This window comes from Rhinoraja longicauda, chromosome 5 (genome assembly GCF_053455715.1).
Source record: "Rhinoraja longicauda isolate Sanriku21f chromosome 5, sRhiLon1.1, whole genome shotgun sequence".
Classification (NCBI taxonomy): domain Eukaryota; kingdom Metazoa; phylum Chordata; class Chondrichthyes; order Rajiformes; family Arhynchobatidae; genus Rhinoraja; species Rhinoraja longicauda.
In genome coordinates this window covers 85,198,810-85,215,109 of record NC_135957.1, presented here as the reverse complement: position 1 = coordinate 85,215,109, position 16,300 = coordinate 85,198,810, and the positions used below count along the sequence as shown (strand labels likewise).

General features: G+C 43.6%; 1 protein-coding gene across 1 annotated transcript in view; it reads left to right on the top strand.

Moving 5' to 3' along the window:
* Positions 1 to 16,300, top strand: part of ak9 (adenylate kinase 9) — a 135,749-nt gene that overhangs the window by 78,123 nt on the left and 41,326 nt on the right. Inside the window, exons 20-25 of the mRNA XM_078399888.1 lie at positions 2,012 to 2,209; positions 4,335 to 4,477; positions 6,596 to 6,808; positions 7,451 to 7,720; positions 12,722 to 12,843; positions 13,645 to 13,864. Of these exons, the coding sequence (XP_078256014.1) occupies positions 2,012 to 2,209; positions 4,335 to 4,477; positions 6,596 to 6,808; positions 7,451 to 7,720; positions 12,722 to 12,843; positions 13,645 to 13,864 (1,166 nt within the window). The remainder of the gene's footprint in view (positions 1 to 2,011; positions 2,210 to 4,334; positions 4,478 to 6,595; positions 6,809 to 7,450; positions 7,721 to 12,721; positions 12,844 to 13,644; positions 13,865 to 16,300) is intronic.

The window sequence follows — 16,300 nt, the reverse complement described above, 5'->3', positions numbered from 1 at the left end:
AATGGAAGCACCGTTCAGAAGCCTGATAACAGAGGGAAAGAACCTGTTCCTGAGTCTGGTGGTGCGCGCTTTCAAGCTTTAGTAATGTCTACTGGACAGGAACAGGGAGAAGAAATAATGACCATAGTGGGGTAGGTCTTTGATTATGTGCAAGAAGGAACTGCGGATGCTGGTTTAAACTGAAGATAGACACAAAAGATAGTCTTGGGACCCCGATAGTCCTTTCAGGTGAGGCAGAGGTTCACTTGCACCTACTCCAACCTCATCTACTGTAATCTGTCCAGGAACCCCAACAGTCCTTTCAGGCTGGGCAGAGGTTCACTTGCACCTCCTCCAACCTCATCTACTGTATCTCATCCCTTCCCACCCAAACCACCCCCTCCCCAGCTACTTTTCTCTGCAACCGCAGAAGATGCAACACCTGTCCCTATACCTCCTCCCTTGACTCTGTCCAGGGACCCCGACAGTCCTTTCAGGTGAGGCAGAAGTTCACTTGCACCTCCTCTAACGTCATCTACTGTATCCGTTCTTCAAGATGTGGACTCTTATACATCGGCGAGACCAAACGCAGGCTGGGCAATCGTTTCGCGGAACACATTCGCTCAGCCCGCCTGAACCAACCTGATCTCCCGGTTGCTGGACACTTTAATTCTCCTTCCCATTCCCACACTGACCTTTCTGTCCTCGGTCTCCTCCATTGTCAGAATGAGGCTAAACACAAATTGGAGGAACATATTTCACTTGTGCAGCTTACAGCCCAGTGGTATGAATATTGATTTCTCTCACTTCAGGTAGCCCCGGCATTTCCTCTCTCTCTAAACCTCCCCCACCCAAGTCGCACTAGCTTCTCATTTTCACCCTACAAACAGCTAACAATGGCCTATTTCCTTTATCATCGTTACATTTTTGCACATCTTTCATTCATTGTTCTTTATCTCTCCACATCACCGCCTATATCTCTTGTTTCCCTTATCCTTAACCAGACTGAAGAAGGGTCTCGACCTGTAAACGTTACCCATTCCTTCTCTCCAGAGATGCTGCCTGTCCCGCTGAGTTACTCCAGCATTTTGTGTCTATCTTAAATCTTTGATTATGTTGGCTGCTTTCCCATGTAGATGGAGTCAATGGTAGTGAGTCTGGTCTGTGTGATGGGCTGGCCTACATTTACAACTCTGCAATTTCTTGGGATCTTGGGCAGAACTGTTCCCAAACCAAACTGTGATGCAACCCGACAGAATGCTTTCCATGGTGCAACTCTAGAAGTTTAGGTTGAGGTTTAGGTTTATTATTGTTACACACTAAGGTACATGTTTTGCATGCTATCCAATCAGACCAGATCAGATATGCCATACATAAATATGATCACGTCAAACTGTTAACTCCCCCTCTGCCCTCCCCCTTCCCTCCCCCTCCCACCTCCCTCCCCCTCCCACCTCCCTCCACCCCCCTCCCTCCACCCCCCTCCCTCCACCCCCCTCCCTCCTCCCTCCACCCCTCCCTCCACCCCCTCCCTCCACCCTCCCTCCTCCCTCTCTCCTCCCCCCCTCCCCCCTCCCCCTCCCCCCTCCCCCTCCCTCCACCCCCTCCCTCCACCCCCTCCCTCCACCCCCTCCCTCCACCCCCTCCCTCCACCCCCTCCCTCCACCTCCTCCCTCCTCCCCCCTCCTTCCCCCCTCCCTCCACCCCCTCCCCTTCCCCCCACTCCATCCCCCTCAACCCCCCCTTAACCTCCCTCCTCCCCCTTCCCTCCCTCCCCCCCTCCCTGCCGAGGAGATAGATTTAAATTTTAAAATGTGAATAACTTAAAAAATATAGCACCGATTCAAATGAAACTTCTTCCATTAGCACCAAAGGGACGACGGTGAGTAAGGTGGGTCTAACATTGTCGCGCTATCGTGTACCGTTTTGGCTGTAGCTCAGGAACAAACAAACAAACGAGAGAATATTTTAAGAAATATAATATGCCAGATATTTCAGTTTGAATTAAATTCAATTTCATTATCAAACTTAGAAATCGTATTACCAGAGGTTCCCGAGGGAGGTTATCCAGCAGGCCCAGAAATGGAATATTATCGCAGAATGCTCACTGATTATGACCAGCACTGGAAATTATTAGAGATGGCTCTTACAACATCTGTAAATACAAAACTGGAGATTGCTGGAAAAACACCCGAAGATCTTCTTAAAGAAGTCATTGAAGTTTTGAATAGTAAGTAAACTCGGCTTTTAAAATTACTTTTATAAGTTTCAACATGCTTAAATATTGTAATGTAATAAAAATGAACTGTGGATGCTGGTTTATACCAAAGATAGACACAAAGTACTGGAGTAACTCAGGTCAGGCAGCATCTCTGGAGAAAATGGCAAGGTGACATTTCGGGTTGAGACCCTTCTTCAGACTAAAAGTAGGGATGGGGGTGGGGAAGAACTGTAGGTGGGAAAACACTAGGACAAATCAGGGCCAACAACAGATGACCTCAGGCAGGGTGGTTCCCTGATAGGGCAATTGTTGGATAGGGAAAGTGTGATCTCAAGAGAAATACGTCGTTGCGAACTGTGGAACTGGTTAGACACTAGGGTGGAGGAGGGGGGGGGGGGGGGAGGGGAAATTATAAAATACAAACAGAAAATGCTAGCAACACTTACCAAATCAGGCAATTTCAGAAATCTAATGAAAGGATTTGTGGAGCTGAAACATTATCTCAGTTGCCCTTTCTGCTGAATGTTTCCAGCATTTTCTATTTTTAATTTAATTTATTACTGGACCCATTCACGTTTCTGGTATGTAATTACCCAATACATTTAGTAATTGCTTCCTTGTTCCTTCAATGGAGCCTGTGTGTTCAACCGGATCTGAAATTGTGTTTAATATATTGAACTTTTGTATAGGGCACTTCGTAAAATACAATCTATGTTCCTCCAGATCTCATGGGTTGCTTCAAGCATCAGACACAGAAACTCTTTAGTGTGATAAATGGCTTTGAAATTGGCGTCTCTTTCTCAGTCCCTCTGTCCAATTACCTGAACTAAGCGAACATTCATCGGCAATAAGAAGAGTGTGAAGGGATACGGGGAGAAGGCAGGAAAATGAGGTTGAGAGGGAAAGATAGATCAGCCTGATTGAATGACATAATAGACTCGATGGGCCAAATGGCCTAATTATGCTCATATGACATGGATTTCAACAGATTCCTATTGTGAACCACTGTTTTATTTCAAATGTGCAAAAAGATCCAGTAAATCCTCATTACTCAAATGCATTTATCAACCATACATGAAGTTAATCTCTCATGGTTGTGTCTGAAGGCTTAAGTTTAGTTTAGTTTAGTTTATTGTCACGTGTACCGAGGAACAGTGAAAAGTTTATTGTTGCCATAAAGCAGAAAAACAATACATGATTACAATCAATCCATTTACAGTGTATGGATACATGATAAGGGAACAAGGTAAAGCCAGCAAGGATAGACCGAAGCACATCAAAGAGGTAGATAGTAGTTCAGCACGATACCATTACCATACAATAGAACTTTATTTATCCCAGAAGGGAAATTGATCTGCCAACAGTCATAAAAATACACAAAATCCATGAAACATGAAATTAAAGTGATGAGTGGAAAGGCTTGGGGATGTGCAAAGATTGAGGGGGGAGGGGGGAGAGTCAATCTCAGTCTACCCCACGACAGAAGGGGGAGGAGCTGTACAGTTTAATAGCCACAGGGAAGAAGGATCTCCTATGGCGTTCTGTCCTGTATCTTGGTGGAACCAGTCGGTTGCTGAAGGTACTCCTCAGGTTGACCAGTGTGTCATGGAGAGGGTGAGCTGTATTTAATATTTTAATATTAAAATATTAATATTTATAATATATAGGAAATGTAATATTTTACACATGCCCAGACCTCAGCTAAAGGTCTCTGCCTCTGCTTAATTTAGTTTAGAGATACACCGTGGAAACCGATTATGCAGCCCATCGGGTCCGCACCGACCAACAATCACCCTGTACACTAGTTATATTCTGCACTCTAGGGACAATTTACAGAAGCCAACTAACCTACAAATGTGCATGTCTTTGGAAGGTGGGAGGAAACCGGAGCACCCGGAGAAAACCCGCGCGGTTACAGGGAGAACGTGCAAACTCTGTATAGACAGCACCCGTAGTCGGGATCAAACCCGGGTCTTTGGCACTGCAAGGCAGCATCTCTACCTCTGCACCATTGTTCCGCCTCTGATTTAATGTTCCCAGGCCCCGTAGCTATCTTGTCAGCAAGAAATGTGGAACAGTATTTCAGTCAAGTGTTTATAACTTGAAACGTTAAATGACGTACCAATACTTTCAGAGCCGTACAAGTACAGTGGCTGGGAACTGTCTGGTGCAGACATCGATGAAGAAGAAGAAGATGCTGAAGCAGCGGCAGATGAAGCAGAGGAGGAGGCAGTTGCAGAGGAGGAAGAGGAGATGGAGGAGGAGGTTGAAGAAGAAGTAAGAACAGTCCAAAACTGAACAAGAGATGCATTCATTTTACAACTACTGTTCAAAACGTTTAGGTCTCGGTGCATTATTGTCATGTGTGCCAAGGTGCAGTGAAGAGCTTTGTTTTGCATGCTATCCAAACAGATGAGATATACCAGACACTAATACAAATGTTTCAAACTCGAGTACAATATATAGAGCAAAGGGGAAGATAGAGTGTAGAATAGAATTTACATTGATGTGACACATATATTGGGGTCACACTGAATTTGTTGGCATCAGATAATTTTAGATTTAATTAAATGAACATATGTTCTGCATTAATCAATTTTGCAACATTTTTATTTGAAAACACGGTGAATATAACACCTTTTTACGTACGCACCCTGCATAATCCATCTTTTTGTGGGAAAGCCTTTGTTTCTGCTGAGGGAACAAATTTGGTGTTTGAATATTATTTTGTTTTTATTTTGAGGTGGTGTTACTGGAAGAGGAATAAGAGAATCATTCCTTGTCCCTTAATAATATAGCGACCAATTATCCAATAATATTTAACAGACCTATATGTCAGTGCATAAAATGTGACCACACATAGATTGACTTCTTTATAATTTAAATAATTGCATTCACACTTCTATATGGCCTTTACTCCTCCTGAATCGATCCTTGTGAACTCGGCCTTCTTCAAATGCAGTCCATTTGTAGCTCTCCAATATTTTTTGTTTATTTTGTCATTTTTAGGCTGTATCCAGTTCCATTTTGATTTCTTTTGCGAGCCTGCCTAACGTGCATTGAGTTGAGAATCCCGATTACTGTTGCCAACGTTAGTTGAACATACAACATTAAACATAGAACAGCATGGCACAGGAGCAGGCCCTTTGGACTATAATGTTTGCGGTAACCATGCGGCATTAATTCGAATTAATTTCTCTGTCTGCACATGAAACATATCCCTCCGTTCCCCGCATATCCTAGTGCCTACCCAAAAGTCACTCAAATGCCACTATCGTATCTGCCTCCACCACATTTCCAAGCACTCAACAGCCTCTGTATGCAAAAAATTGTGCCACATATTTCCTTTAAACTTCTCACCTTAAAGTTATGCCCTCCAGTCTTTGAATTTCCACCCCGGGAAAAAGTTTTTGACTGTCTACCCTATTTATAAGTCTTATAATTTTATATACTTTTATCAAGTCTCCGCTCAGTATCCGACAGTCCAGAGAAAACAACCCAAGTTTGTCCAAACTCTCCTTAGAGCTAATACTCTCTAAATCAGAAACCGTTTTGATAAACCTTTCTGCACCCTCTCCAAAGCCTCCACAACCTTCCTGTAATGGGGAAACCAGAACTGCATGCAATACTCCAAATGCGGCCTATCCAAAGTCCTAAAACAGCTGTGTCATAGCTTCCTGGCCAATAAGAGCAAGCATCTATACACTGTAAATGGGTCGATTGTAATCATGTATTGTCTTTCTGCTGACTGGGTAGCACGCAACAAAAGCTTTTCACTGTACCTCGGTACATGTGACAATAAACTAAACTAAAATAAACTATATGCCTTCTTTACCACTCCATCTACTTGTGTTGCCACTTTTAGGGAGCTATGGACCTGGACTCCCAAGATTACTCTGCACATCAAAGCTGTTAAGACTCTTGCCAGTAACAGTGTACTTTCTCCTTAGACTCAACCTCCCAAAGTGCAACACCTCACACGCTCGGATTAAATTCCATCTGCCTTTTGTCCGCCCATTCCTGCAGCTGATCTTTAATCCTACATATATTTTGAAAGAAAAAATGAACAAATTCAATCAAATAATAAAAATTCCTAATAACATTCATAAAACATATGTAAACTACCCAAATGGCAGCATTTTATGTAGAAACAAGGACCTGTAGATGCTGGTTTTCACAAAAGGACACAAAGTGCTGAAGTAAGTCAGCATCTCTGGAGAACATGGATAGATGACATTTTGGCTCCGAAGTAGAGTCACCTATCCATGTTTTCCAGAGATGTTGCCTGAACCGCCGAGTAACTCCAGCACTTTGTGTCCTTTTTACGACAGCATTTTAATATTTATAATATGTGATATGTTGTGAAGTTTAAACATCATTTGATTATACTTTCAGGATGAAGACACAGCTTTGAAAAAGAACAGGCAGCTGGGTGAAAGCAAACATTACTGCCCTGTGGCATTAAAAGAGAAATCAGTTCTTTTTCCAGGTGATCAAGAAAGTGCTGCTAGATATCGAGAAAAGTATTACTATTTTTCTAATTCAGATACAAGAAATAAATTTTTGAAAAGTCCAGAAGATTACATAAATACAAAAGAACCTCTCAAGGTAATGGTCTTTGTGGACTAATAATTTCCTGCAATGGAATTTCCTGTGTGGAAAGAATTTGTTAATCTAAACATGCCTTTGTGAAGTGTATAATATTTTAAATGGCATTTTCTCTGGCTGAAGTCACATTCATTTTGTCTTTGTTTTATTTGATGTGATCAATCTTAATAACAAATATTCATCATTTATTAGTAACCTATGAAAAAAACCTTTGAACTTTATGAAATTAACGTAATGCTAGCTTATTGGAGGCCAAGAACCCTATTAATACTTTAATATGGCAGGCAAAGTGTACAGACAAAAGATAGACCAAAAGTGCTGGAGTAACTCAGCAGTTTAGGCAGCATCTCGGTCCCTCCTCTCGGCGGCGTGGTTCCCGTGGATGCCAGTGGCTTCGGGCTGATGCAAAGTCCACAGTGAGCGAGCCATGTCTCCATCATCGGTCCGCGGCAGGCGAACGCTGACTCCGGCGAACAAGTCCTCGATCCGCGGGCAGTCAGGTCCTCCGTCGTCAGTCCACGGCTGAGTGCCAGGCACACTCCCGGCGCACTGCCACCAGAGGTGTAGAGGTGGTAGAGGTTGTGTGGTTGAGAGAGGGAGAAATGACAAACATCCACCCTGCTTTATTTTGTTTTTGAACAGGCACCTCCATTGAGACTATTCATATTTGGAACTAAGGGGTCTGGTAAAACGATCCACAGCAGATGGTTGGCAGATAAACTGAATATCTTTCACATTCAATTCACTGAACTTCTTCAGGAGCGCATGATTCTTAAAACAAAAAAAAAACTTGGGCCTGAATATGACGATGAACTCACCGAGGATGAGCTGGCTGATATAGCAGCCGTTGCAGCCCTTGAGAGAGGGGAACAACCTGAAAAAACTGAGGACGCACCTGAAGAAAAGCAAGAGGTAGGTTCTGGATGATATAACGGATAAACAAAAAACTAACATCAGCTTCCCAAGCAGTAGAAACAAAGAACTGCAGATGCTGGTTTATACCAAAGATAGACACAAAGTGCTGAAATAACTTCTAGCTACACTCCCCTCCTTTCGCCCCCTTGCCCCCTTCCTCCACCCTAGTCGTTTAACCAGTTCCCTCGTTCACCACATTGCATCCCTCTTGAGATCACATCTTCTCCAGTCAACAATGGGTCCACCAGGGCACCACCCTGCCTGAGGTCATTTTTTGTCGGCCTTGATTGGGCCTGGTCTTTTCTCGCCTCCATCTCTTTACCCCCTCACCCCCTACTTTCAGACTGAAAAAGGGAGTCATAAGGTTCTAAGTGATAGGAGCAGAATTAGGTTCACTCCACCATTCAATCATGGCTGATCTATCTCTCCCTCCTAATCCCATTCTCCTGCCCTCTCCCCATAACCCCTGATACCTGTACTAATCAAGAATCTATCTATCTCTGCCTTTAAAATATCCACTAGTTATAGCTTCATAAACTTTGGTTAGGTCACATGTGGAGAATTGTGCGCAGTTCTGGTTGTCCTATCACAGGAAGGATTTGGAGGCTTTGGAAAAGGTACAGAAGAGGTTTACCCGAATTAAGCCTGGCAAAGGGGCTATTAGTTATAAGGTTGGATAAACTTGGATAGGTTTTTCTGGTGCATTAGGAAATTAAGGGTAGATCTGATAGATGTATACAAGACATAGATACGGTAGGCAGTCAGACCTTTTTCCCAGGATGGACATGTTTAATATAAGAGTGTTGGCTGCAAGAGGACCAGGGCTGGGAACTGAATATTCAGGGGCATACGTCCTATCGAAAAGACAGACAGGTGGGCAGGGGGCTCTGTTGGAAAGGAATGAAATTCAGTCCCTTGCGAAGAGTGACATAGAATCAAGAGATGCAGAGTCAGTATGGGTAGAACTGAGGAATTGTAAGGGTAAAAAGACCCTAATGGGAGTTATCTATAGGCCCCAAACAGTAGCCTGGATGTAGGGTGCAAGTTGAATCAAGAGTTAAAATTGGCATGTCGCAAAGGTAATGCTATGGTGGTTATGGGAGATTTCAATATGCAGGTAGACTGGGAAATTCAGGTTGGTACTGGACCCCAAGAAAGGGAGTTTGTGGAGTGTTTCCGAGATGGATTCTTAGAGCAGCTTGTACTGGAGCCTACTGGGGAGAAGGCAATTCTGGATTTAGCGTTGTGTAATGAACCGGATTTGATAAGGGAACTCAAGGTTAAAGAGCCATTAGGAGGTAGTGACCATAATATGATAAGTTTTAATCTACAATTTGAGAGGGAGAAGGGAAAATCAGAAGTGCCAGTATTACAGTTGAGCAAAGGGGACTATGGAGGCATGAGGGAGGAGCTGGCCAAAGTTGACTGGAAAGATACCCGAGCAGGGAAGACAGTGGAACAACAATGGCAGGTATTTCTGGGAATAATACAGAAGGTGCAGGATCAGTTTATTCCAAAGAGGAAGAAAGATTCTAAGGGGAGTAAGAGGTGACCGTGGCTGACAAGGGAAGTCAAGGACATTATGAAAATAAAAGAGAAGTATAACATAGCAAAGATCAGCGGGAAGCCAGAGGATTGGGATTCTTTGAAAGAGCAACAGAAGATAACTCAAAAGGCAATACGGGGAGAAAAGATGAGGTACGAAGGTAAACTAGCCAATAATATAAAGGAGGATAGTAAAAGCTTCTTTAGTATGTGAGGAGGAAAAAAAGAGTTAAGACAAATGTAGGTCCCTTGAAGACAGAAGCAGGTGAATTTATTATGGGGAACAAGGAAATGGCAGACGAGTTGAACCGGTACTTTGGATCTGTCTTCACTAAAGAAGACACCAACAATCTCCTAGATGTACTAGTGGACAGAGGGCCTAGGGTGACAAAGGAACTGAAGGAAATTCACATTAGGCAGGAAATGGTGTTGGGTAGACTGATGGGACTGAAGGCTGATAAATCCCCAGTGCCTGATGGTCTGCATCCCAGGGTTCTTAAGGAAGTGGCTCTAGAAATTGTAGACACATTGGTGATCATTTTCCAATGTTCTATAGATACCTGTGGATTGGAGGGTAGCTAATGTTATCCCACTTTTTAAGAAGGGAGGTAGAGAGAAAACAGGGAATTATAGACCAGTTAGCCTGACAGCTGTAGTGGGGAAGATGCTGGAGTCAATTATGAAAGAAGAAATTGTGGAACATTTGCATAGCAGTAACGGGATCATTCCGAGTCAGCATGGATTTATGAAGGGTAGATGATGCTTGACTAATCTTCTAGAATTTTTTGAGGATGTAACGAGGAAAATGGGCAGGGGAGAGCCAGTGGATGTAGTGTACCTGGACTTTCAGAAAGCATTCGACAAGGTCCCACATAGGAGATTAGCAAAATTAGAACACATGGTATTGGGGGTAGGGTGCTGACATGGATAGAAACTTGGTTGGCAGACAGGAAACAAAAGAGTTGGGATTAATGGGTCCCTTTCAGAATGGTAGACAGTGACTAGTGGGGTACCGCAAGGCTCAGTGCTGGGACCACAGCTATTTACAATGTACATTAATTACTTAGATGAAGGGATTAAAAGTAACATTAGCAAATTTGCAGATGACACAAAGCTAGGTGACAGTGTCAACTGTGAGGAGGATGCTATGATAATGCAGGGTGACTTGGACAGGTTGTGTGAGTGGGCGGTTGCTTGGCAGATGCAGTTTAATATGGATAAATGTGAGGTTATCCACATTAATGGATAAGGAACAGGAAGGCAGATTATTATCTGAATGGTGTCAAATTAGGAAAAGGAGAAGTGCAACGAGATCTGGGTGTCCTTCTACATCAGTCACTGAAAGTAAGCATGCAGGTACAGCAGGCAGTGAAGAAAGCTAATAGCATGTTGGCCTTCATAACAAGAGGAATTGAGCATAGGAGCAAAGAGGTCCTTCTGCAGTTGTACACAGCCCTGGTGAGACCACACATGGAGTATTGTGTGAAGTTTTGGTCTCCAAATTTGAGGAAGGACATTCTCTGGATGCTTTCAAGAGAGAGTTAGATAGAGCTCTTAAAGATAGCAGAGTCAAGGGATATGAGGAGAAGGCAGGCACGGGTTACTGATTGTGGATGATCAGCCATGATCACAATGAATGGCAGTGCTGGCTCGAAGGGCCAAATGGCCTACTCCTATTGTCTATTGGCTTAGCTTTAAGATTAGTGGGGAAAAAGGTTAAAGGAGATGTGCAGGGCAATTTTTGTACACAAAGAGTGGTAGGTGCCTGAAAAGCACTGCCACAGGTGATGGTGGAAGCAGACAAGATAGGAGGTTATTTGGCAGGCACATGGATATGTGCAGGAAATATGGATCACATGCAAGCAGAGGAGATTAGTTTAACTTAGCAGCGCGTTCAACACATTATGAGCCCAGTAGCCTGTTCCGTATGCTTATGTTCTAGGGTAAGATGGGGAGAATTTTATTTTACCTACAGTTGTTACCCACTGAGTCTGTAAGACAATGTCTGAAAGGTTGATGGAAGCGCAATCAATTATAATTTTCAAAAGAAAAGTGGATATCTACATAAAAAAGGATGCATTTGCAGCTCATTGGGGCAAGGGATGAAGATTAATTGGACAGATCTTTGAGGCAATGCAGGTAAGGTTCAGCATTTAACTTCCTGAAATGAAGAATTGACATTCAAAAGGTAAGACCAGAACACTTGGGAATTTAGAAGAATGAAGAATGATCATATGTGGAATTACACAAGATTCTAAGGGAGATTGACAGAGTGGGTGCAAAGAGGATGTTTCTGTAAGTTGGGGTATCTGAAATGAAGAGACACAGTTTCAGAATAAGTAGTTGCCCATTTAAGATGGAGATGAAGATGAATTTCTTCTCTCAGTGAGTTGTGAATCTTTGTAATTTTCAGCGAGGTAGAGTCACTGAACGGAGGGAGAGTGACAACTATGTGAACACATACAACGATACAAGGTTGACACCCAGAACTTTTCTCCCAGGGTGGAAATGTTCAACACTGGAAGACATGGCTTTCAAGTGAGAGGGGTAAAGTTTAAGGGAGATGAGCAGTGCAAGTTTTTTTACACAGAGAGTGGTGGAGGGCTGGGACGCAGTACCAAGGGTGGTGGTGGAGGCAGATACGATAGTGGTGTTTAAGAAGCTTTTGTATAGGTACAAGGAATTACAGGGAATAGAGGGATATGGATCATGTACAGATAGATGAGGTCAGTTTAACTTAGCATCAAGTTTGGCATAAACATTGTGGGCCAAAGGGCCCGCTCCTGTGCTGCACTATTCTATGTTTTAAATGGTCACGAGTGTGGAAGAGTGTGGGAAAGGCTGTTGAGGCCACAATCAGATTTGTCATAGTCATTTTGGATGGTGGAAGAGACATAAGTGAATGTTGTCCTCTGTCTGTTTATCTTTCTTATCTTCTTAAGTTCTTTTTCGTATAGCTTGGCTAATTTTCCAGGCACAAGAGACTGCAGATGTTGGAATTGAATTGAATTGAATACATTTTATTGGCCAAGTATGTATACATACGTGGAATGTGCCTTGGTGCTTTGCTCGCAAGTAACAACATGACATACAGTAGACAATTAAGAACAAGACATTATAATTTAAACATGTGAAGAATGAAATGAAATACCAGAGCAAAAGGAGGCTACAGACTTTTAGTTGTTGAGCAGAGCTACTACTTGTGGAAAAAAGCTGTTGCGATGTCTGGCTGTGGTGGCTTTGACAATGTGAAGCAATCACCAATCTGCTAGAGGAACTCAGTGGATCGAGCAGCATCTGTTGGGGGAAAGTCAGCAATTCCTCTCCTCCACTCCCACAAATGCCGCTCGACCCGCTGAGTTACTCCAGCACATTGTTTCGTGGTCACTTCTTGTTCACTGAGAATTGGTTCTCGGCTGTGGTAGTGATCACATTTTTGTATTTATTGCTCAGGAAGAAATGGAATTCACTGCTGAAGAGGAGGCCCTCAAACAATTTTTAACTGAAGAAGAATCATTGCCACCAGAAGTTCTGGACAATTTCATTCCAAGATGGTGGAATGAAGAACCTTTCAAGTGAGTTTAATAACTTTGGATAAATAAGCTTATTTGGTGTGTGCAATCATTTTAGGCTTTAGAGATTTAGACTTTAGAGATACAGTGCATAAGCAGGCCCTTCAGCCCACCTAGTCCGTGCCGACCAGTACACTAACCCGTATACATTAGGTATAATTTTACAACTTACCGAACCCAATTAACCTACAAACATGTATTTCTTTGGAGTGTGGGAGGAAACCGGAGCACCCGGAGAAAACCATGATTACATTGAATGGCAGTGCTGGCTCGAAGAAAGAAACAACTGCAGTTACTGGTTAATACACAAAAGGATACAAAGTGCTGGGGTAACTCAGCGGGTTAGGCAGCATCTCGAGATAACAAGGATAGGTGAGGTTTTGGGTCGAGACTCTTCTTCAGACTGTCGGCCTTTAACTGGGCCTGGAGTCCAGGTGAGTTGACTGCCCCGGCCTGCTGGTAGCCGGGGGAGAGGTGAGGATCGGTGGAGTCAATGGTCACGGCCCGTGGAGGGGCCGGAGTCCAGGTGAGGGTCAGTGGTGGCAGCAGCAGGCATGGTCTGGAAGAGTGCGAGCAGGAGGCGGCAGGAGTCAGCGGTGGCGTCGGGCAGTCGGTGCTGCTAGTAGCCGTGGAGGCAGCTCAGACCAGGGGTGGCACAGGCATCCGTTGTTAGGTCTGTCCACGATAATAAATCTATTATAAAGAGGACTTACTGTATATGAACAAAATATAATGTGATTACAAAAATTATGAACATTTATTCTTGAAAGATGCAGTGGTTATAGTTGAGTGTTACATTTGCAGATCCAGAGGGTTTGTGTTGGACGGGTTCCCTGGTACATCAGATGAGAGTGAATATCTTGTAAGTAATGGCCTGTTCCCGGACGCAGCCATCTTCATCAAGGTTGATGAGAATAAAGTGCTGGATTGGCTCCTTCCTCCAAAACTGTCAAAATGGAGACTAAGGCACAACCAAAAGCTAGACCGAAAGAGCAAAATAAAAGAACTGAAGAAAAAAATAAAGGTAAACATCAAACATTTCTTCCTTGCTGGTGAAATCTAATTTGATAAATCACCTCCTAATTAATTAATTATTGACTTAATTATTGCAAATCAAATAACGTACAATGTTATTGTATTCATTTCATTTGGAGAAAAAAATCATATTAATTACCTTTAGTGACACAATGCCGATCATTCTTTTGATTATGGATTAAACCTTCAGGTGAAGGATCATTAAGATGATGGTCTATTTTTTCATAGCATTGATGTAAAGTGGGATCTTGGGGTCCATGTCCATAACTCCCTGATATGATGGTGGCATTTAAGAAACCTTTGGATAGGCACTTGAATATGCGGGGATGGAGGGATTATGGATTATTTCCTGCCACGTTAGAGGCAGGAAACATGTTCTCAATGTTGGGGGAGTCCAGAACCAGGGGCCACTGTTTAAGAATAAGGGGTAGGCCATTTAGAACGGAGATGAGGAAAATCTTTTTCAGTCAGAGTGTTGTAAATCTGTGGAATTCTCTGCCTCAGAAGGCAGTGGAGGCCAAGTCTCTGAATGCATTCAAGAGAGAACTAGATAGAGCTCTTAAGGATAGCAGAGTCAGGGGGTATGGGGAGAAGGCAGGAACGGGGTACTGATTGAGAATGATCAGCCATGATCACATTGAATGGTGGTGCTGGCTCGAAGGGCCGAATGGCCTACTCCTGCACCTATTGTCTGTTGTCTATTGTCTATATGCAGGCAGGTAAGGGATGTGTCACATCTCCTGCTCAGATGTGAAATAATGATGCAGACGCAATCTGTATAAGTTACATTACTTAGTTTCTATGTTTATTGTCTCTCCTGACTGTAACCTCCCGCCTTGCAGCACACAGCAAGCACACCTTCCAACTCTCCAGTCACCTGATACACAGGTCACGATATTTGCATATCATCATCATGACTCATCGTCATGACAGGATGTTCTTGGCATCATGTTCGGCACAGACATTGTGGGCCGAAGGCCCTGTTCCTGTGCTGTGCTGTTCTAGCATTAGAAATTATTTGTGCTTATTGAGCAGTTTTAATAATGTCCTGTTACCCACCAGTGGGCCCAGAAAGGCAGCCCTCTCGACACTGATTTGGATGAGAACATGCAGGGCAAGATTAACAAGTTTGCTGATGATACAAAAGTCAGTGGTTTTGCAGAAAGTGAAGATGGTTGTGAATGATTGCAGCAGGATCTGGATCGATTGGCCAGGTGGGCGGAGGAATGGTTGATGGAATTTAATACCGAGAAGTGTGAGGTGTTGCATTTTGGGAATACGAACAAGGGCTGGACCTACACAGTAAATGGTAGGCCTCTGGGTAATGTAGAGCAGAGGGATCTAGGAGTACAGGTGCATGGTTCCTTGAACGTCGAGTAGGTGGTCAAAAAGGCTTTTGGCACCTTGGCCTTCATCAGTCAGAGTATGGAGTATAGAAGTTGGGAGGTCATTTTGCAGTTGTATAAGACATTGGTGAGACCGCATTTAGAATATTGAATGAATGAATGAATGAATGAATTGTTTAAGAAAGACAGGTACATGGATAGGACAGGTTTGGAGGGATATGGACCAAGCGCAGGCAAGTGGGATTAGTGTAGCTGGGACATTGTTGGCTGGTGTGGGCGAGTTGGGCCGAAGGGCATGCTTCCACACTGTATCACTCTATGACTCATCCCAGGTAGGGTTGCCAACTGTCCCATATTAGCTCGGACATCCCGTATATTGGGCTAAATTTGGTTTGTCCCGTACGGGACCGCCATTGTTCCATATTAGGCCCGGGAGGCACTGTAGGCCCAGACACTGTAGGTCTCTGAACACTGTAGGTCCCCGGACAGCGTTGCATCCCGGCCCAGGCGGCCGCCATTGGTGGAGCGGGAGCACGTGGCCGCTGGCGGGGTGAAGGCGCGGGGCGGTGACATCACTTTGTCCCGTATTTGGGAGTGAGATAGTTGGCAACCCTAATCCCAGGCAAGATGCTAAGGAATTGCTGCACTCTTTCTAATGATACCACATCCCCCCTAAAAGTGGCGACAGAACTGCACACAATACTCCAGCAAGTGCGGCTTGACTTATGTTTTGCACAGCTGCAGCATGACATCCCCCCTCTTAATTCTTCTGCCTATGAAGACAAGTGAGCCAAATGCCTTCTGCATTACATTGTCCACCAACATCACCATTTTGGGGAACTATGAACTTGCACCACATGATCTCCCTGTATATTAACATTTCTCATGTCCTGCCATTTATTGTGTGTACAGGCACCTCACGTTTCTGCTTATGCATTTTTGAAATAACACACTTGTTCTTTTAATACCAAAGCGTGATTTATGGGCTGGTATTTTCAGAATAACACGGGTAAATGTACTGCTGACAACATAGTCGCATATATGTTAAATTTGTGTATGTTTGAAATGTGTTGCTTTTC